The sequence below is a fragment of the Passer montanus genome, unplaced genomic scaffold (assembly GCF_014805655.1).
Source record: "Passer montanus isolate IOZ18808 unplaced genomic scaffold, ASM1480565v1 scaffold2, whole genome shotgun sequence".
Classification (NCBI taxonomy): domain Eukaryota; kingdom Metazoa; phylum Chordata; class Aves; order Passeriformes; family Passeridae; genus Passer; species Passer montanus.
This window is the reverse complement of record NW_024366591.1, coordinates 26,173,915-26,195,582: the sequence shown is the minus strand read 5'-3', so window position 1 is coordinate 26,195,582 and position 21,668 is coordinate 26,173,915. Positions and strand designations below refer to the sequence as shown.

The window sequence follows — 21,668 nt, the reverse complement described above, 5'->3', positions numbered from 1 at the left end:
TTTCCACTCACATTCATAGCTTCAGGAAGATGATTTTTTTTTCTTTTTTAAAGAAAGATAATTTGTAATAAAACTGAGGAATATCATACATGAAGCATCAGGATAAAAGAGCTTCAAGGGTTGAATTATGGTGACAGGCTAGGAAGGTAAGAATTAAGCCATAAGTTGTCCCTTTATTCCTACTGAAATGGGGAAAACAAAGCTTTCCAACTTAATCTCCAGGCAACATATCTTCCCTACTGCTACTGTCCCTTATTACAGAAAAAGACATTTCTATTCCCCTTTGAACAATAGAATAATTGCCCAAGAAAGCAAGCCAGGCTCTGTTCTTAAGGCTAGCTGTGCCCTGTCAGTGAGTGCAGAAGGAGGTGACAACAGAAAAACTTGAAAGGAAAGGGAAAGTCGATAAGTTTGTATTTACTGTTGAGAAATATTGAAAAGGCTCTTTTGTATTGTACAACTCCCTGTGGCCACTCAGGCATTGCTTCAGAGTTGAACTTCCATGGCATTGGCTTTTGAAGTGTTGCAGCAGACCCGGCAGTGACCAGCAGTGCTGCTAATCTTTTCTCCATGACTATGAAGAGAGGGTCAGCTCGGTCACTCTTGGCTGTTTCCATGTTGGATAGATGTCTGTGGCTGAGGGATTTAGGTCAAAGACCACATGATGACGGGGTGTGCTCGTCACAGATGCCTCAATGACTTTGCTCGAGACGTTGAGGTCAGCGACAGGATGTTGCTCAGTGGAGGCGCTGCTATCGCTCAGCAGCAAGGACATGTCTCCGGAACAGCTACGCAAAATGAGATAAAGCAGATGAAGAGGGCTTTTTTTCTTTGTTTCCATCTGCTGCTGTGTCATTGAAGATGATGGTGATGATGAGATGTATTGCAACCATTTATTTCTCCTTCACTGGCTATGCAATGATGTTTTACTGTGAGAAGATGATAATATTTTCAGAATGGATGCAAACAAATGGGATAATGAGGATTCAAATAGCTCAATTAGACTAAAAGGTTCTTTTTACTTATTTTAGCACTAAATTAGTTGATCCCAGTGTGATCGGACATGGTAATTCCCATGCATTTCACATATAGGCTCCTTTTGTAGTTCAGTCCCATCCAAACCTCACTGTAATTTATTTCATCATTCTCGTCTTTTGATCCCATGATGTTGTGTTCTTTTTAGTCTGCATGACTATATGATATTAAGTTCCAGTTTTTTCCTCTTCCTTTCTTTCGCTCACACTTTTTGTTTTGTTCACCCAGTGCAGGGTACTGTAACTTTTACCTTCCCACATGTAACACGTTCTTGGCTCCTACCCTTCATTGACAGATAAAAACTGAGACACATGTTTCCTGTAGGCATGTCTGTTAATGGCAAATAATGTGCTGGAAAAGCAAAACTTTCAGAGCTCCTCAACCACAGCAAATTATCCATCAATATTATTTCTTTGCCTTAATAAATGTGCTCCGGCCTAACACAAGTCCCTTTGGACCACTGTCTGCAAATGTATGAGAGTGACTTTATTGGATGAAAGACAAATATTCTGAAATTACGATATTCTGCATACAAAAGTATTTGTGGGGAAAGAATTGCATGTTTTCATGACTAATTCTGCCAAGAAGAGAATACTCACCATATGACTTTCTGTTGAGTCCCAACTAAACCCCCACATTGATCAGACGATTTCACATACTTTCAGAGAATATGTTTTGATCAGTTTGAAGATAATAAATGAACTCACCAAAATTAGTATTAGTTATGAACAAGGAAGACCCCTTAGAAATCTGGGTATTATGCAAGCCAATAGATAGATTACATTGGTTACACAGCTGCATTATTGTAAGCAAATAAATACATTTCAATTGTTTCTCATTCTTATATTGAATTTTTGCATGCTGGTGGTGCAAAAATGTTCAGAGGACAGAAGCCATATTAACTTAACTGTGTCCCATTCTGTTCCAGTACAAACCAAAGAAAGTTCCCATTCCTGACAGGCAAAATTTCAAGCATTAGACATGAAGACATGGGAGGGTGAATGTAGAATAGCATGTTTCTTTATCACTGTGGAATGTAGCTGTTGTTACCTTGTACAGTCTGAAATAAAGACACTGTTATGAGAGGAAGAGGGATAATTTTAGTCAAAATTCAAAAGACTACAACCCCCTGGAGGTGAGGTAGCTTGTCAGCTAATTCTTTAAGCTCTACAGAACTAGAGACATTATGCTGTGATTCTTTTTAAGTTTGCAGCAGGAATAAGAGAGAGAGAAATGCCTTTGAGGTGAGGAGCTGAATTCTAGATGCAGACTAGTGAACAGAAGGGAACTAAGGGAACAAGATTTGTTGCTAAGGAATTTTAAGGAGGAAGTGCATAAATTTTGGGTAAATAAATTAAAATAATAACTTCTCTGCTGTATGACATATGTGTGAATATTAAACTGCAGGTTCCATTAAATAGCTTAGATAACTGAGACTCAGCTCATTTCTGTTGTTTCTTTGTGCTAGTTCTTCCACCTCTTATATGTCCACATAATGTTTCCAAACATATTAATCAGATAATGTCTGAAGAAGTCTTCAATTGGGTGTGGTGTGAGGAGGGACTCCAAGCAGGATGAGTGCATTTCAGGGGAACCACAGTAAAACAAAAATTGGATTTGAAAAATACTCATGTCCAATACTAATTTTACCTAGTCTTGGCAAAATCAGGTCAGAGCAACATTTTGTTGTGTTGATAAACGTGTAGTAACGGCTGTACATCTGCTTATTCAAATGAATAGTCTATCCCTATACACTCCATACTCCAAAGATAAAAGTCTCTTCCCAAGGCAATGGAGGCTGATACCACTTCAGTAATTCCTCAGATTATTATTTTTAAGCAAATATTTTTCTGATTAAAAGAAAAAAAATTGACTACAATTCTAGATATTTCTGGTATTGACTACTTTTACTTAATCACATTTAAGTCCTAAGCATGGCTATGTGGGAAATCAAGATATTCCTATCACAGTCCATTCCACAAGTCACATCCTCTCACTCATATATAGCTCAGTGGCATTTAAAACAAGAGGGCTGGAACATGTGAGCCAGGGAGACGTCCCAGCACACAGTTCACTCGTGTAACTGTGAGAGACGGGGTGTCCTGTGTGAGGGTCACTAGTGTGGTTATGGTTAATGACCTTACTCCATGGCAGGTCACAGGACTTCTGAAACCTCAAAATGAGCATGAAGCTAATTACTGCATCCCTGTGTTTACATATTGCATATGCCAATGGGCCCTAACTCTGGCCTTTGCGAGCCTGAGTTACTATAATTGAGGAATCTGTCTTGTGAAGAGTTTGGTTGTTTATTTTCCATTTGTTGCTGCCAAGAGGGCTTCTCATTTCCTTTCCTTGCAAGGGTTTTGACTCTTTAACTTTAACACATTTCCAGCCTCCAATAGTAGGGCTGCTGAGACTGGGAATCCACTAGCTGCAACACGAAGGGAAATGGCATCCTGGGGATACCCCAAACCAGGCAGAACACGGCCAGCACCCAGCTGCTACTGCCTCTGGCCAGCAAATATGAGCACAACCTAGAGAAGAGATCTGGGTGAACAGGCTTCAGAGGGAAAAATAAGGCCAAAATGAGTCCAAATGATTTGTGAATCCAAAATAGCTAATAGTAGAGGATATACTGACTAGAAATCAAGGGCTGAAAAGGCTGGAAAAAACTATTTTAACCTTGTAGCATTTTCAAGACTTGATCATAGGCAGTTTTGAAAATTTTACTAAGTTACGACCTGTAAACAGAGACAGTAAAACTGAACTATTTACCAGTAATGTTTAATTTCACGACAAGCTATTTTGTTTGTGCTACTGTGAACATTAACTTCTCATCAAACCTCAGTTCTGACAGACACACATGAGCCACACAAGCAGGTAGTATATCCATGCTGTGTGCCTCTGTATATATGGTACTGCACATGAATGCACACCCCCTGTGCACGTGCACCATGCCAAGGTTGTGATCTCTGAATAATATGCATCTTGATGAACAGTCAGATGAAAATGGTTGTGCCCTCAGATATCAAAATTAGGTTAAGCCCTGCAGGGTGCTGGGCTGACACTGTCTCTGTGCTCCTTGGAAGATGCTCTCCTTTCCTGCTACTAGCTCCTCTCTTGCCATCTTCTGCCTCCTCCCTGTCCTGGGGAGCCTGGGAGCAGTGAGGAGGCGACTCAGATGCCCTGAGCTCCTCTGGAGCATGCTATAAAAAATGTGCTGGGCATGCTGTTGATAAAAAGCATCAACCTCACATTAACAGGAATAGTGTCAAAGCTGAGACAGAAGTATGTGGTCAATTGTTCTTGTAAGGGAAGTGAATCAGAAAAAAGCTGATTGCATTCTTTTATTAAAATGTGAACAATGTGAGAGCTGTCCTCCTCAGATCACTAAACCAAATAAGGGATAGAAATCAGCTCTTTTTCTCTTCTGATCTTCCCTTTTGGTGCCTCCCTCTGCTCCAGAATTGGCTAGCTGACTATATTTTAGATGCCCAAGCTTTGTAGGAAAATCTGAAGGGTATACAAGCCCCTCAAGAACCCTTCCTCCTCCCCCTTGCAAAGTATCCATCAGGTATTCATTCAGCACTAAATTTCTAGCACCTGCCTAAACTCTTCCCTCTTGAATACAAATGTTTGGTATTGAAAGCCCAGCTTCAGAAAGTGAAACCCGCATCTGTATCTATTCCACAAAAGAAAAGAAAGCAGAGGTCTGCTCCTTGCCCACAAAGTCCAGATCCACCTTCTGGCTTGCCACCAAACCAGCTGGGGCTATTCCCTCCAGAGCAGATATGACTGGGGAGGGGGGCAGGTCGAACAGAGTCCTTAAACAAACTCCCAGTTATGTTATAGAGACATGCAGGAGTCTGCCTAGTCTCTGATCTTACTCCCTGGCACACCTGGGAACAACTGTGGCACAACTTATTCATGGCACCTTCACCTTCAGGACATCCCTTCATTTCAGGGAGAGGCACACGGGAAACTGTGACCACTCTCCCCTCTCAGCGCTGCATGGCAGACACAATGTGCAAAAGAGCAGCGTGCCATTCTCTCCCACGCCTCATCCCTTCCGTCCTCTGCCGGAACATCCTCGCATACCCACGCTGGCTTTCTATCACAGCTCACAGTTAATGCTTCCAAATCCTTCCCCTAACTCCTAGTGATGTAAGGAGCTCTTTCTGAGGAAGGGACATGTTTGTCACTGCTGGAAGAGGAAATGAGGCTCTTCCAGGATGTGTGCCTCAGTGGGATACCATCACAACTCCTTTCTGTTGACGCTTCAGCATACCCCACATCAAGCTGTTTTCTCACTTTTGGACAATATTGCTACAAAGTAAATGTGAAAGGATGTGGCTGCTGGGAGCAGGGCCTACCTGGCTCTCACCACCTGGAGACCTAAACCCTTCGCTGTTTTGACCTGAGTGTCCTGGAAAGAGGAACAAATGCAAGAGAGAAGTTTGATAGGGCATCTATCAAATTTAGTCCAAGAATGCAAAACATTTGGGGTATGTGAGCTACAGAGTAAATCAGGCTGTGGATGTTTCAAGCCTAATGGCGACACATCCAGCACTGTTTAATCAGCTAAATCCTGGGCTATGGAACACTTCCATGTATAGCAATGCTGTTATAACACTGCAGTCATGGGCAGCATGGCACTCATTCATTACTGTGTTACAGCTGCCCTCATTTTAAAGGGCCTGATCCAAGACCCACTGAAATCCCATTGACTTCAGAGTACTGTGGGTCTAACCATAAAGCAGGGATTTTCAGCATTCCTTTGTAACAAAGTGAAAACAAAGAAGCACTTTTTTGGCTGCTGCTTCTCCTCATCTCTCTGGATATTTGCCTTGTCTTCCCCACCCAGGCAGCTCTGTTTGTTTTTCCCCACCCAGATCTCTGCATCTCCAGTCTCATTGTCTCTTCTCAGCTCACTGTCCCAGCCAGCTCTGACACCTGATGCAGCCTTTGGTCTGCTTCGGCTGCCACCTCCCAGCTCCCTTTCACCTTCATAACTTTGGAAAGGGTATGAAGTTAAGTTTTGAAAAGAGTATGAAGTTAAGTTATGAAGTTAAGCACTTGCTGCCATAACCTTGTGTTATAAAGGACCAAGGAAGCTTCAGAACATTCCCAATGAGATGATAACATCCAGTGTTATTTTCAGAGATCCTAAAGATTGGGAGAGAGGTTGTGGGAATCTCTATGGAAGATTTTTAGGGAGGTTAGACAAACAATCATCAGAGCCAACCTAAGTATAGTAGCTCAGATTCATAGACTAGTAAGGGACTAGATAATTATTTGATAAGCATTTATAAAATGACAACAAAATTTCCACAAAAGTTTTTCTTGCCTGTTGCTTTGTGGAAAACTCCCACAAAAAGACAGTGTACTGCCTATTTACAGAGCACAAATCCAAGTATCTCTGTCCACTGACACCAGTATAAGGTCTCCTGCTGTCATTTACCAAGCTCAGACTTTTATTTGGGCCTGGGTCAAAGAACTGAAATCAACTTTTCATTATTTTTGTCTAGTTTAGTAATTTGCATTGCAGAGATATCTGTTCATGTTTCTCTTTGCATTCACCAGCTTTGAACAATTGTGACAGGAAGAGTAGAGGGCTGGATTTTCTTGCTAATTTACAAGAGATATGATAGCAACTTTCTGCCACTGAAAATGTGTCTATTTTAATAGCAGATGCAGATATGACAGACATATTGTTGTATGTTTAGGCCTGAAAAAAACTAAGGACAGATGCAAACAAATATTATTTTTCAGTAATTTTTGTTGAAGCAATTTTGCAGTGACAAAAAATTATTGGAAGAAAAAAACCCAACATTCTTCATTTAAAAATGTGATGGCCATTCAAGATTCTGAAAAAGCATTTTCTAAATGTTCTATTTTTAGTTCCTTGAAATTCAAAATGGTAGCAAAAAAAAATAACTGGTGTTGCATGAGAGAAATGTATACAGCTAACATTAAGGTCAGAATTTGACAATTAACTGTGGGGATTTTCTATTGTTGTTTTGTTTTACAAGCAAAATGACCCAGTAATGAAATTTCTCAATTCTAATCTAATCCTCCCCAATATCTATAGCAAACAGTAGCCTCAGTGTAAAGATTTACAGCTACAGTTATGTCTCTGCTTTGTTCTTGAGCGTGTATTTACTTCTGCCCATTTGCTTTCTGAAATTCTCTCTCATTTGTCATCTGAAGAACTCCATTTAAAAGGAAAACAGGCTTCAGACATGAAACACAGCTACATTCCTGAAACATGAGATGAACAACCTTTAATTCATGCAACCTTTCATTTACAGTAATGTTTAATGGATGGGCTGGTTTCATTATGGACAATGCCTCTCCCTGTCATTAGCCTGCAGAAAGGACTAAAACTCTTAAGCATTTAAAGGAGCTCCATTTCAGGCTCTGTATTCCCTCCTCCCCTCCCTCCCCCACTCCCCATCACCCCTTGTGACTGCCCTTTTTCTAAGTGCACAATCTAAATGCTACACTCTGCAAATTGCACTTATTGCTGGCTTCGAGCGTCGAAGAGCCCTTCTGAGCACTTTTTATACAAACCCTCACAAGGTCAGAGTTGGAAAAATCTCAGCTGGTGGACTTGGATCCCATGAGCTAGTGACCATTTATAATTAATATTAATGAATGGCAGATGACAGATGTTTATTGCCTAAGCAGAAACGTGCATTGCTAAACTAGAAGTATTTAGTTTAAATCCAGAGGAACTGACTTTATTTCTTGTATGGATGTGGGGTGGTGGTGGGGAATTCCAGTGGGTGATCCAGCCCTTGCTACCTTTAAGCATGAGCATGGAAACAATAATTCTTTAAAAAAGAATCCTGAGCCCTCTATTTGAAGGATGACATTTGGTCCTTCAAAACATTAACTGAAATAAGGAGAACACTCTGCATACTTTGGCAGCTCTGATTTGCAGCAGTAGTGGTTTTTATCCATAGAGTCTAAAGCACCAAAATTAAGGAACTCTAACCTCTGTTTTACACTTGTGGAACCTGAGAAAGTAATTTAAATACAGTATTATAAAGAAAAAAAGTCTTTGTCACTGAGAAAAAAGATTGCAGTGACAGACACAGTATATTTTTTTGTTACTGGATTTTTTTTTCCATAATGGTCTTAAACTAAAGCTATGATGCATAAATCTTTCAAGTCTAAATGTGACACAATGGAAGATGTACCATGGAGATGGAAGCATCTTGTCTCTTGTGAATACTTTAGGCTGATGGAATCTCTAGTTTTGATCTGAAATAAACTCTTTTACTGCACATAAATTAATGTCCTGGACATAGAGACATATTGGGTAACATTTTCAAAAGTACAACAACAATTTCAAGTAACTTCTTAGAGTCTCTGGTTGAGATTGAAGTAAGAGTCTACTTGTTCTGAATCCCTTGGACAAAGCATCCTGCTCCTTATAGCATCTTGCTACAGTATGTGTGCACCAATTATTTGGTGTTTTCTTGCTCCTGAGGTTTTTACACTGTCTGTAAACTGTTTCTGAGTATGCCATTCCAGACCCTAGCCTTTAGTGGCTACAGGATTGGTCTCAGGTCTTATGAAAGAGTGCCAAAGGAGTTGCTAACAAAAGCAGGTGGTGCTTAAATCTGTAGAAATAGTGAGCAATTTCTGAAGCAGAAATTGCTGAATTTTTTTGGCTGAAGAAAAGGTTCTTGGAGCAGGAAGGAAAATGATTAGTTACTCAGTTTGAAAAAGAAGCATGAACATATTTCGTGACTACTGTACAGTGGGCTTCTTCACCTGGAGGCAGGAGGCAGCTGGAGAGAGAGGCTGCTGATCCCCACAGTCCCAATTTTTCCCAGAGAGGCCAGAGAGGATCCTGACTTTGTGCAATATATCATTGTACTGAAAATATCACTCACTGAACTTTTCCGTCAGGTTCCTTAGGATCTTTCTCGCATTCCAGCAGTTCAGGTCCTGTAACCAGCCCTGCTGTACAGGCTGCACACACACCACAGAAACACGTAGGGGTGTTTCCATTTTACCAGTACTGCTGTAACACTCTTAAGGAACCTGCCAAGCCAAAACATAAAACATGCAAGTTGTGCAGAATGGCCATTGTGCACTGCTGGCAGGATCTGTGTGAGACATGACATGGAGCAGATCACTTGGTGGAGGTGGATCAGGGGTTCCAGACCTTTCTTAGCACTTGGGGGTGCTCTCTCATGAGAGGCTGCATTCTCATCTCAGTGGGGGCTGTATCTCCTCCAGCCTTTGGGCCACACGAGCTTGCCTGCATCCATCTCAAGAGCACGGCAGTCAGTTTGTGAAGTATCCTAAATGAAGTGGGCTCCAGTGATGCACTGTCACATGGCAAAATCATTCTTCACATTCCACTTCCAGCTACTCATAAAGCTGGCTGCTCACTTCAGTGTGCAAAGCTGTGTTACTACAAAAAGCTCTAAATGCAAAGTTCATCCTCAGAGGAATTTGAAAAGAATAAACTTATCACATTCTTGGGGAAGAAAAGAAAAATAAAAGAAGGAAAGACAGCCTGGATAAAATTCACATGGACAACTCCTATCTGTGATTCAAGTTAAATTGAAGAATTATGAGCAATGCTAAAATATTTGCATTTAAGTTCCTTTTGTGCACATCCACCATAAACCTGACTCAGAAATACTTTTAAAAAATATTTTATAGGTGTTGATTTTCCAAAGAAATGGAAAATACCAGATTTACCAGTCATCACATTTCCCAGAAACTTGCTGATTTCAATGAAGTCCCAGTCAAAAGTAGGCAGTTTTTGAAACAACCTTGCATTTGTGTGAGGCTTCTGCCCAGTATCCTTCCAGCTTGTCCATTGTGCTGGCCTCTGGCAGCCCATCTGCCAGGCTGACAAAGATTCAACAGCCTGAAAACCTGAGATTCCTTTGGCAACTTGGTCCAAGATTCCTAGGCTTCATTGGGCTAAATTCTGAATCCTTCTAGCATATAAATTCCCTGAGCCTTTTTCAGAGGCAGCCTATGAGTATTGGTGATCCCAATGTCCTTTTCCTTAAGCTTATCCAATAAACGGCCAGGTATTCTCTCAATAGGTAAGAAAAATCCTTCAGAAACACATGGAGATGGCCAAAGTTAAATCTCATGTCACTCTTTTAGAGAGGGAACTTCTGGAGTCTCTGATACATATGAAATTTAGAAGCCTGACCTGTCACTTTAATCAATGTGAAAATGTATTTGGAAATACTGGCATTACTTAGACAGGGGAGGATCAATGCTTTGGCCGGCTGAAATACTACACACACACTGGAGACACAAAACAGAAACAGACAGTCAATTTTCAACACCTTGACTTGAAAAGTATCCTTGAAAGCAAATTCTCCCTTCAATTACACCAAACACCAACCTTGGTGACCTCTGTGTGTTTGAGCAAGTACAACAAGAGCTCAGAATCGGGCCTCCGGTGAATTTTGGCAAAAACAGCCTGTTTCTGTGCTGATGGTTTTGCTGAGAGGATCCATCAGGAGCTGCTGTCTCCCTGTATGTTACCTGCTGCTGACAGGCTGATCCAGCTGTTCAGCTGGCCTGGGGTGCACAGGGGCTCCTATCTACCTGTCAGCACAGGTGTCACCCCAGGCAGAAATGCAAACAAACGATGCTCAGAGTGGAAGGGACAAGTGAACCATGCCGAGAGGGGCCAGAGGGGCATCCTGTTGACTCCTCATCTTCCTTTACCTTCCTGGCATATCAGAAAACCTAAGAAAATGTAAGGAGGGGATTCCAGGGGGAGGGTATAGGTGCACCTATACCAGCAAATGAAATGGTGGAAGATGCCCAGGCACCTGGTCCTGGTGTATAGTACCAGGGCAGGAACTGCTGGCCTGATTCAAGTGTTAGAGTCAGCACTTGCAAAATGCCTCCAGGATCTGCACCCAATCACCAGTACAGCTCAGCTCTGAGCCATGGTCGATAAAGGAAAAAGGCATTCCTTGGGATGCACCCAGATATTGGGGTCATATAAGTATCATCTGAATTACCAGGTTCCATTGAGGCAATCAGTTTAAGTAAAGCCAAGGAAAACATCTTTTCTCACCCATCCCTCCCTTCAGAGCACACTGAGAACAAATTTGAGAAACTTGAAAACAGGTTTCTTAGGGGGTTTTCTCCATTTTACTATTGTACTAGAAAGAGTTTAAATGTCTAAATGTCTGCTGAGGCACCAGCATCTGTCTCTTATCATGTATAACTTTTCTTGATTATTTCTAGAGCGGCAGACTAAACATGAAGCTCTGACATAATGCAGCATCACATTTTTATTTCTGGTTTGTTCAAAAGACTGCACCAGCTGAAATAAGTCTCTAAAAAGGACTGTATTTATTACCTCAATCCAAGCTAGCAGGATTGGATTGTTGGTGACTAAAAGGAAAACAGGCTATTAGAGATTTTTCTCAATATCCCGATGCTCTAACAACAGGGTTGGGGATTGGCTTTTGGTACCAACCACTATTATTCCCAATATTTGTACTGGTTCCTGATTCTCCTAGTCTTAAAATCCATCAAGTGGATTTGGACACTCATGGACCTTTTTCCCTCCTTTAGGAGAGCTGTAAAAACCCAATCCCATTCAGAAGTCACCATTAAAAGTCTCAAAAGAAGAAAATGGCAGTCTCCTAAATACCAGCATGGTCTAGGGAATTTCCTGTGCTAAGAAATGGGGAGTGATTTTCTGGTCTGCTAAATTGCCATTACTTTCCTGTCTTTGGAAGCTGCGTTCAGACTTTATAAGCTGCGGGTTCTTATAAGATGAAAACTGTTATGTAATTACAAAATTGGTGTTGTTAGCATGTTAATCCTAATTAAAACAAGGCTGCTAGCAAATTCCCTTAGTCCCAACAGACAAGCATGAAGGGAATAAATCCCCACAAGAACTTGTTTGAAGAGGCAGCAGTAAATGTCTCCACAAACAGCAAACAGAACTCATTATAGGAATCCTCCTTCTCTGGCTGCTTCTTTGACTGGAGGATATTCTATTTTCAGGCACTGGCACTATCTTTTCTATGGCACAGGAAAGGCACATCCAACCAGTTTCTATTGCAAGAGGTCATCACAAGTCAGGGACTTTCCATAAACCTTGCTTATGAGCTCATGAGTGTAGAAGTGTCATTTCCCAACCATCCACAGAAGAAATTATATCTCCTGACTTCCCATACACCTAACAGGATACAAATTTCTCCTTATCTCCTACAGCAGTGAAAAACTCGATATCTCCTGTCTTGGCGTAACTAATCTGGTCAGCCTCCTCCCATCCCTCTCTGCCTGCTTTATGCCAACAGCTGTGGTGCAGGCCCCAGCTATTTCTGTATTTGGAAACAACATTCTCATTCCTGCTAATGTGCCTCTTTCAGCACTGTTCTTGCAAGGCCAAGCTAGCACTCACAATGTAAATAAGAACATTTTTCACGTGAATGCAATCTTGTAGTCCAGATCCTATTTTCAGAGGCAAGAAAACCTTAAGGATCCTCATACAAAGACATCTAAAGTTGACATCTAGAGAAGTATTTCCACTCTTAAGAGGAGATAGGACACGTAAGAAAAAGTTAGTCACCAAGTCCCATAATACATTTGCTCAACCATAAATATCAATAGCTTTTGAGGTATAGCATCACCATAGTATCACAGGATGGTTTGGATTAGAATGGGTCTTAAAGATAATCTAATTTCAATCCCCTGCCATGGGCAGGAACACTTTGTACTGGACCACTTTCCACTAGACCAAGTTTTTTGAAGCTCTACCCAACCTCATCTTGAACATTTCCAGGAATGGGCCAGCTACAGCTTCTCTGGGCAACCAGTTCTAGAATTTCTTCCTCAGATCTAATGCAAACCTATTGTCTTTCATTTTAAAGACATTCTTCCTTGTTCTGTCACTACCTGCCTTTGTCAAAAGCCCCTTTCCATTTTTCTTGTAGGCTCCCTTTAGGTACTATAAGGCCACAATTAGGTCACACAAAAGATGTCTCTTTTCCAGGCTGAACAATCCCAATTCTCTCAGTCTTTCCTCATAGGAGAGGGGCTTCATCCCTCTAATCATCCTGGTGTCCGTCCTCTGGACTTGCTCTAAAAAGTCAGTGTCCTTCCTGCGCCTGGGACCCCAGAGCGGGATGCAGTGCTCCAGGCAGGGTCTTACAAGAGAGGAGGGGCAGAATTCCATCCCCTTGCCCTGCTGGCAACGTTGCTTTGGATGCAATCCAGGATACCAGTGGCTTTCTGAGCTGCAGGAGCACATTGCTGGGTTATGTCCAGCCTCATCCATCAGCATTCCCAAGTCCTTCTCGGGCTAATCTCCGTCTGTTCACTGCCCAGCTTGTGCTGGCACTGCGAGTTGTCCCAAGACAGGTGCAGCACCTTGAACTTGGTCTTGTTAAACCTCATGAGATTCCCAAGGGCCCACTTTTTGAGCTTGTCCAGGTATCTTGGATTATCTAAGATCACTACATAGTACTACGGATATGTCATGTGCCTTAAATCTGTATCCGTCTGGTATGGAAACCAGGTATGGACTGGTATGGAAACCAGGCAGGCTACCATCATGCATCTCAGCAGCAGGAGAACATAGGTTTGGCCAAGTTACTTGCTCCTTGAATGTCTTTGGATCTTAGCTCTATTAAATTTTTTACCTATATTCTCTTCAGCATTTGGAACATCTTCAGCAGTAAGGCAGGCCAGCAACTACACCAAGTCATGTAGCATCTAGATTGATCTGAAGTTGTTGACCCTCACACTCTGGCTACCTGGAAATCTAGTGATTATAAAATAGGGCCACAATAATTAAAGGAAAAAAATAAAAGTAAAAAAAAAAAAAGTTATGCACTTATGCTGTTTAAACTTCAAAAAGACATACCAGATGAATCAGCCACTTGTGGCTTGGGAACGAAAGGAGAAAGTCCATTGCATCACTGGGAGCCAGGGGTTTGGAGGGATGTTATCTTGGCAAGTAGTGTGAGTACATTCTACAGGCTATGTTCCAGAAAAAAAATGTGTCACTTTTCTTGAAAATGAGAATGATCAGCTCATTTGCATAATATGGCATGACTGTATTGTTGACAGAGCTAGACTAAGAGAGTTCAGAGCCTGGGGCATGCTTCTCTTTCTGGTTTCTTTGCTCAGCATGGTTTCTTTGCGTCATGCTGATGTTGTCCAGGCCACATGATGAGGAAAGCATGACAGACATTTAGTCTAAGAGGACTAAAAATGCCTCTGAGAAGGGTGTGGACAGGTGGGAAGGAGAGCAACACAGTGTAGTGGAACTTAACCTTTAGGTGCCTCATGGAGTACAGAGGGATTGGGGCATTGGCACTGCAGCACCAGTGCTGACAGTGCTCCAGTAGCTAGGAAAGGGCCGAGAGGTCAGACAAGGCTGTGAGGGGTGTGAAAGAACACTGTGGCATGTTACAGCAGTGGCTTGTGGTCTTTTATTGCAGCTCTTCAGCTTATTACAGTGTAGTGGGGAGGATTTGTGGTCCGTGGTGACAGTCAGAGCAGAAGCAGTGGGACCCTTCCAAAGAGGGGCCTGTTACATCAGTGCCTGCAATCCCAACAGCAGCAGTTCCATGACCCTCTTGCTCCTTTTGCTTTCCCATGGTAAATGTCTTCATGGGAGTGATGAAAGAAATACAATCATCACAAAGGTCTGATGCCAGATTCTCATCCCTCTGGGATTTCCATGAAGCCTACCCTGTAATACTTCCCCCCCATCAAAGTGAAGCAGTTTGCACAATCAGATTTTATGTCTTCCTATGGTGCTTTGGGATTTCAGCACCCAAGTCTCCTGTAATAATTTCAGATGAATATAATAGTGGGACTAAGTGACAATGCTTAAAGCATAAGAAATCTGTCAGCTATGGTAGTTGATCCATGTCAGCCATGATTTGTTAAGCAACTGTCTGTCATACAGTGCTTTCGAGCACCAAGGCCTCCCAAGTCATGGCCAACGCATCCTCCCACTAATCCATAAAATACAGCTACAGATCTAGTAGAAACACCACATCTGAGGAGATAATGCACAGGCTTCTCTGAAATACCCTGGCTTGTTTAAATGGATGTATTCAGACATGGATTGCGTAAATACAGACTCAGGAATTTCTTTGACCCGGGGCTATAAAATATATTAACAAGAACTCAGCACCTTGAATCTGATTAGACATGTAATTATATTGTTATCCAAACTAATTTCATGCCTGCATTTAATTTGAACTACTGTACTTCTCAAAATTATAGCAAGTCACTAGATTTTCATCAATACAGGAATTTGTTATTATTAGAAGCAACAAGGTCTCTCCTGTGTACCAGAAAACTCACAGTGCCTGCAGATCAATTCTTCCAGTACAGTTGTCTGTACAAAGCTTTAGTTCCAACATAAAAGCTATTTTAACACCCATTAATTACTTTATTGTAATGTATATTCATAGCACTATACATTCATAATACAATAGCTGTAATATATATCACATAATATATAATTATATATTAAAATAAAAATAAAAATAAAAATATAAATAATAAATATAGAGATATAAATAATATATAAACAATATAGATAAATTTTAATAGATAAATAATATAGATAATTTTTATATATAAATAATATAGATAAATATAATATAGAATTAGGTTCTCATTAATACTTCTCTGATATTACATATATTATCTTCATAAGCAAAACACTCTATTGGAAAATATTTAATCTCCTGTCTAAAAATACTTAGCCTATATATTTTTTTTTAAATTCTGAACGGTTGTATTGAATCTATAAGAAGAAATAAACGTTAATAACGTTAGTGCATCACAGAAAGAATCCCGTGACTCGTGGGGAAAGTTCAGCCGCAGGCGAAACAAAGCCAAGGCAGCCGGTGCAGCGGCAGGAAGGGCACGGCGGGAATTCCGAGGGGACGGGACGGGACCCCGCGGCTGCGGAGCGGCGGCGCCCCCGCGCGGGGAGCGCGGGCACTGCAGCACAGCGCGGGGAGCGGGGACGCGCAGCGAGAGGGAGAGAGACACACGCACAAATGTGCCCAGAGTGTTACAGGCTTCCGCCCGGGAGAAGGGTCTGGCAGGGACATTCTTCGTAAATTCAGTAGAAATTCCGGGAGAATGTGTTCCTCCGGGTCATGTTGTTGCATCGTTTATTTCTTCGCTGAGTTCCAGATGTAATAATGGCCTTGCCGTGTCATCTTCTTCAAAGGCAAAGTAGGTCGTAGAAATGTGGAATGGTTTGGGTTGGAAGGGGCCTTAAACGTCATCTAGTTCCAGCACCCCTGCCGTGGGCAGGAACACCTTCCATAAGACCAGGTTGCTCCAAACCCCATCCAAACTGGCCAGGAACACTTCCAGGGATGGGGCATCCACAGCTTCTCTGGACAACTTGTTTCAGTGTCTCACCACCCTCACAATAAAGAATTTCCTCCTAACATCTAACCTAAATCTCTTCTCTTTTAGTTCAAAATCTCTCCCTCCTGTCCTGTCACTCTCTGTTCATATAAAGAACCATCCTTCATCTTTTTTTATAAGCTTTCTTTAAGCACTGAAAGGCCAACTCTTATTCAGAGATGAACTTGTAAACATAATGGCCCATGTAATTTTTGCACTTTTCATTTCACAGAGAGCCAAATGCCCACATTTTCAGTGAATTTCCATGATACCTGGTACCCAGTTCAATCTGCTGCCATTACGAAGTGAATTTCAGCAAGCAGAATAAAGAAGGAAAATATTCAGGAACAAATCTCTGGGAAGAAGAGAGGAAGGATATGAGCAGGGAGGGTGATGTACACAAAAATATATCCCAGTGCTAGCAGAGAACTGCTGGTAGAATCTTCTCTTGGGTCTAAACTGAAACACAGACCGACTAGGAGTAACATTACACTGTCACACAAAAATTTTCATTTTTAAAAGTAGTAGTGAAAAGAACTAAAGAGCCAGCAAAGATGACCCTTCTATGCTATATTGCTTTACTATAACATTATAGATCTAGAGGTCAGATCTTTTCACAAATGGCAGCAGAGTGGAGGTGGTAACATTAAACCATCTACAAAACTGCACAGAGTAGAAGAAAATTACGATTCAGTTTTAAGTATTTTCCAGAGATCAGTTTTCCTTGTCATTTGTAAAGATACCAGTTTGATTAAAACAGAAACAGTAAAGCTGTGCCTAGATAAGTCTCTAGCTAGACAAAGATATCTTATTCTTAGTATATCCACACACATATAAATACATATATCCTGGTCCATGACTGAATGGGAAACCATTACATGTCATTCCAACACACTTAAAGAACTGTGGCTGGGAAGTCACAGCTGAATGATTTTGGCTAATCACCAAGTGAGTAATGTCAAACACTGGATGTCTGGACAGTTTCCATTCAAATAACATTTCATCTTGGGCCAATAGTATTTACAAACCACTGGAATGAAATCCCATACTGTCATTTACCCATTAGTAAGAGACAGCATTGCAGCTGGGTAAGATGCAGCCTTACTTCTGCATGGAGAGCTCCCAGTTCTCCCAGTGGTAGTAGCTCTTTCTGAGCCTCCCACACCACTTCTGCAGGTCTCCCCTGCTCACCTCTGGGCATCTTAGATGGCATTTACAAATTCAGAGAGGGATTCTGCAGGTATGTGGGTGTATACTCAGGTAATCTCTAACTGGTTCCCTGAAATTTAAGATGTCATTTAAAAGTTTTACTGTTTCAGAAACAACAAATGATAAAAGCAGATATTGGCCACTGTTCGACTTAACGTGTGTATCTAAACCTCCCCTTGCTCTCCAGTCCCAGCAGTGGTGGTAAAGAATGGAGAAGCTGTAAAATATTCCCATAGAGCTACACAAGAAGAAGAAGATAGAGCATATTCTTACACCTTGATCTTGCTCCTTGCTTTCTGCACTCTCTTCACCTCCTCTGAATCTCTCTTCCTTTATCTGAGCTGCACCCTGAACCTCCTTGGACGGTTATCTGTTCTCAAAACAAAGCCACTTCCCCTGGAGCTACTCTCTCATTGTGACATACTCCCACAGAGTTCAGTGAGGCATCAAAAACCACTGGTTTTGGTTTTGAGGCAGGAATGGGCAAAATTGATAAAAATTTAGCACCCTCAACAGCAAGAGCTACTGCCAGGTTTGTGTAACTCTCCCTACCAGTGTACGAAAGCCTGGATTATCTCTGTTAAAATTTAAAAACAAAAGTATTGTCTCTGTAACAAAGAAGGATAGATTACTTTCATTAGTATCATTATTGAGATATCATAAAAGAGAGTTTAGCCAGATGTTTTTCAATACTTGTCCAGAAATTTCTCCATGTAAGCAGGCATAGGGGTCAGTATGACATTCCATCAGGAAAGTCTCCAGAGAGGTTGCCTTTGAAGATATCATTGGGATTCATCTAACTGCAGGTGAATTTCAGCTGCACAGCTCAGTAGTTCCACACAGACAAAAAATCTAATCTGTTTTAGGCTCATGTGTACTTACAAGTTCAAGCCAATATCATTCCTGCACTGGTTTGTAAAGCTAAGAAACAGAATCGTAGAATCACAGAAATGCTTTGGTTGGAAGGGATCTTTGAAGAACACCTCTGCCATGGGCAGTGGCATCTTTCACTAGATCAGGTTGCTCCGAACCCCATCCAGCCTGATCTTGAATAATTCCAGTGATGAGGTATCCACAGCTTCTGAGGGCAGCCTGCTCCAGGGCTGCACCACACCCAGCATAAATAATTTCTTCCTCACATGCAAGCATAAATGCACTCTATTATATAATCTCCACAGCCAATATACAAAGTTTTAATGTTGCTAAGGGGACAGGATGCTTTATTGGAGAGGTCTGTAGCAGAAACAAATTCTTCTACATCTTACCTTATTTAAAGCAATAAAGTAGTTGAATACCTAATTTTGTGACAAAAGAAAAAAAAAAGTGTAGAGTTTTATTTGAGACACATTTTAGCCTGAAGACCATCACACACCTGTGCTGGAGCAGACACTTCGCCATGGGATTCATGTTGCAATACCAAGAATCCCCTGGGATGTGGGTGTGGTGATTGGACATTTCCAAATATTAGTGTCCAGCTCCTAATGGGAGGTACTAAACCAGGGCTGGTTTCACAGGTTATGGCAAAGTGAGGGACTGAGAAATTTCAATAGTCTGAGCAAATCTTCTAACATGCCATCATTTCTTTTCAGGAAAAAAAAATAGGGAGGAGAAAAGGAAAAAATCCAACAAAGATGAAAGCAAGGAGACAAGACAGGAAAGCAAAGGGCGAGCAGCCCGAAGACAAAACCGAGAACAGAGGGAAAACAACAACAAAACGCAGCCGAAGAAAAGGAAAGCCCCAAACAAAGAACAGGACCTGGCACCCGTTGACACTGCACATTAATGGCCCTCCATGATTGTTTAAGTCTTATGATGCTGCTATCTCTACCAGATCGCCCTGACAGGTGTTCCAACCATTCAGGCCGCAAATGGACAATGCTACCAGTTATTATTAAACTTTAAACAACATTCCAAATACTTCCTATATTCTCCAAGCAACCATAGTTTATTAAAGAGATTGACATGAGCCAAGGAAAAAAGAATCTAAAGATGGGATCCTTTAAAACTGTTATATTATATGCTTCCATGCATCTGTAAAAGGCAATTAAGAAATTTTGTATATAATAATAATAGGGTATAAAATATAGCAATATAATAATGAATGACTTTCAGATGAACAATGTTCTTTTTCTTTGTAAAATATTTTTCAAGTTATTGTTTAAGTATGAGGCAAGAGATATGTCTAAATCAAAGATGAAAATCGTATCCCTTCATATATTGTACATAATTAAGAGAAGGAGGAAAACATTTCTGAAGAGCCAGTAGAAGCCCAAGGTTTTACAATCTCTGGTGGAGCAGGATGGGATTGCCCTGTGTTTTCCCGGTCTGTGCTCCAGACATGGGTGAGAAACATCAGGAGAAAGCCAGCAGGGCTTCAGCTGCCGAGGAATACGAAGCAGAAGCATCTGCAGCTTTGAGGACTGAATCCCTGAGGCAGAAGGAAACTGAGCTGAGCTCAAATAACGCTCTTATCTGTGGACAACACAATGTTTTCTGGTCTAAACAGTGGTACCGTGTGCTGTTTTATGCTTTTTATACCTATGTGTAACTTAAGTCTACATTTCAAATCTTCTGGTGAATGACAAATCGTATTTGTAGGAGACAACGTTGAGTTAATAAAAACCAGAAAAATAGATCATGTAAGTATGTGTTTTTCACAGTGATGGTGTCACTTTTTCTGCTGGGGAAGGGAATAATTTCATAGCTTCACAGACAGAAGAGGACACAACTTACACCCACACTGTGCATCTAGCAAAATCGTATCCACAAAAAGAAATTTACAAATGTATAAAAATTACAAACTTGTGTCCAATTTCACTTAAATTCCTATTCTGGTTCTTCTCTCTGACACAGCAGAGGTGAAAATCTCCACTGCTCAGAGGACAAACCAAATCCTGTGGTATGTTAGAGGCTAGAGCAGCCCACCAGTGAAACACAGGTAGTGCTACACACTGAGTTGCTGCTCAGAAATGGACTTACCCTTTCCAGAAACATGTCGAGGAACCAACATACCTCACGATTTGTGCTCTGTTGCCATGTTTTGCCCAATGACAGCTGTCACAGGGGTAGCAGCCCACCCACTGCGGAGCATGGACTAGAACAGGTGGCAGGAGTCAGTTCCCATTCCTGTCACTATTTCTGTTTCTCACAGTGAGTTTGACTTTAAAAAAGACCTGTTCAATGCTGAAGCCTGTATCTCAGGCTAAGAACACCTGAGTGACAGGTGCCAGTGACTTTCCAACTCGTATACCAATCACCTACACAGCAATGTAGGATGGTCTCCTGCAGTTTGCTTTGTAAGAGCTTTGTCTCTAATCATACTTGTAGATGCAGTAGTCTAACCACACAGTGTTTTTAAGGCTTCCACAGTTTGCCTCCTACATTCATGAGAATTAATTAAAACTTTCTGTAACCAGTCCCAGATTTTATGGATTGACTATATTTTTGCAGTTGAGAAGACCAAAAGGCTGAATTTTACAGAGATGAGCATGATACACATGTAACACACCTCACACACAATGGAGTCTGAATGGGTGAGAGAGCAAAGCAGGGTGTGCTGAATGCCTGTGAGGGGCACCTAGCAGTGGGAGGCTGGAGCAGGAGTGACTATTTGTGAGCTCCCAGCTCCACTGCATAACTTGTTTATAACCTCCTCTGGAGTGGTCTGGTCTCAGTCTCCCACTACTGATTCAAACAGCAGCAGTCAAATCCCTCCACCACCTTGTTGGCAGCAGCAGCTGAGGAGGAGCTGGTCTTAGAGTAGTGGAAGGTGCAGAACCTGTGTGCACCACTGAGGCTCTGGGTGATGCTGATGTAGACAGAGGAAAGGAGAAATCCTCATGCTGCTAGACTCCTGGCACCAGAGGAGGTGCAAGTAGCAATTCTGGGCTGAGAGGCATTGGTATTACAACAGAAAAGGGAACCCAGTGCTTCAAATCCTCTACTACAGCTGCAGTCATTCATCTGTCTGCAGTGCTGGTGGGCAAACAGGGATGTTCAGCTGCTTGGAA

General features: G+C 41.6%; 1 protein-coding gene across 1 annotated transcript in view; it reads left to right on the top strand.

The window, feature by feature from the left end:
• RSPO3 (R-spondin 3) overlaps positions 1-20,293 on the top strand; it is a 58,484-nt gene extending 38,191 nt beyond the window's left edge. Inside the window, exon 5 of the mRNA XM_039707229.1 lies at positions 19,248-20,293. Within this exon, the coding sequence (XP_039563163.1) occupies positions 19,248-19,441 (194 nt within the window). The 3' untranslated portion in view covers positions 19,442-20,293. The remainder of the gene's footprint in view (positions 1-19,247) is intronic.
• The last annotated feature ends 1,375 nt before the right edge of the window (positions 20,294-21,668 follow it).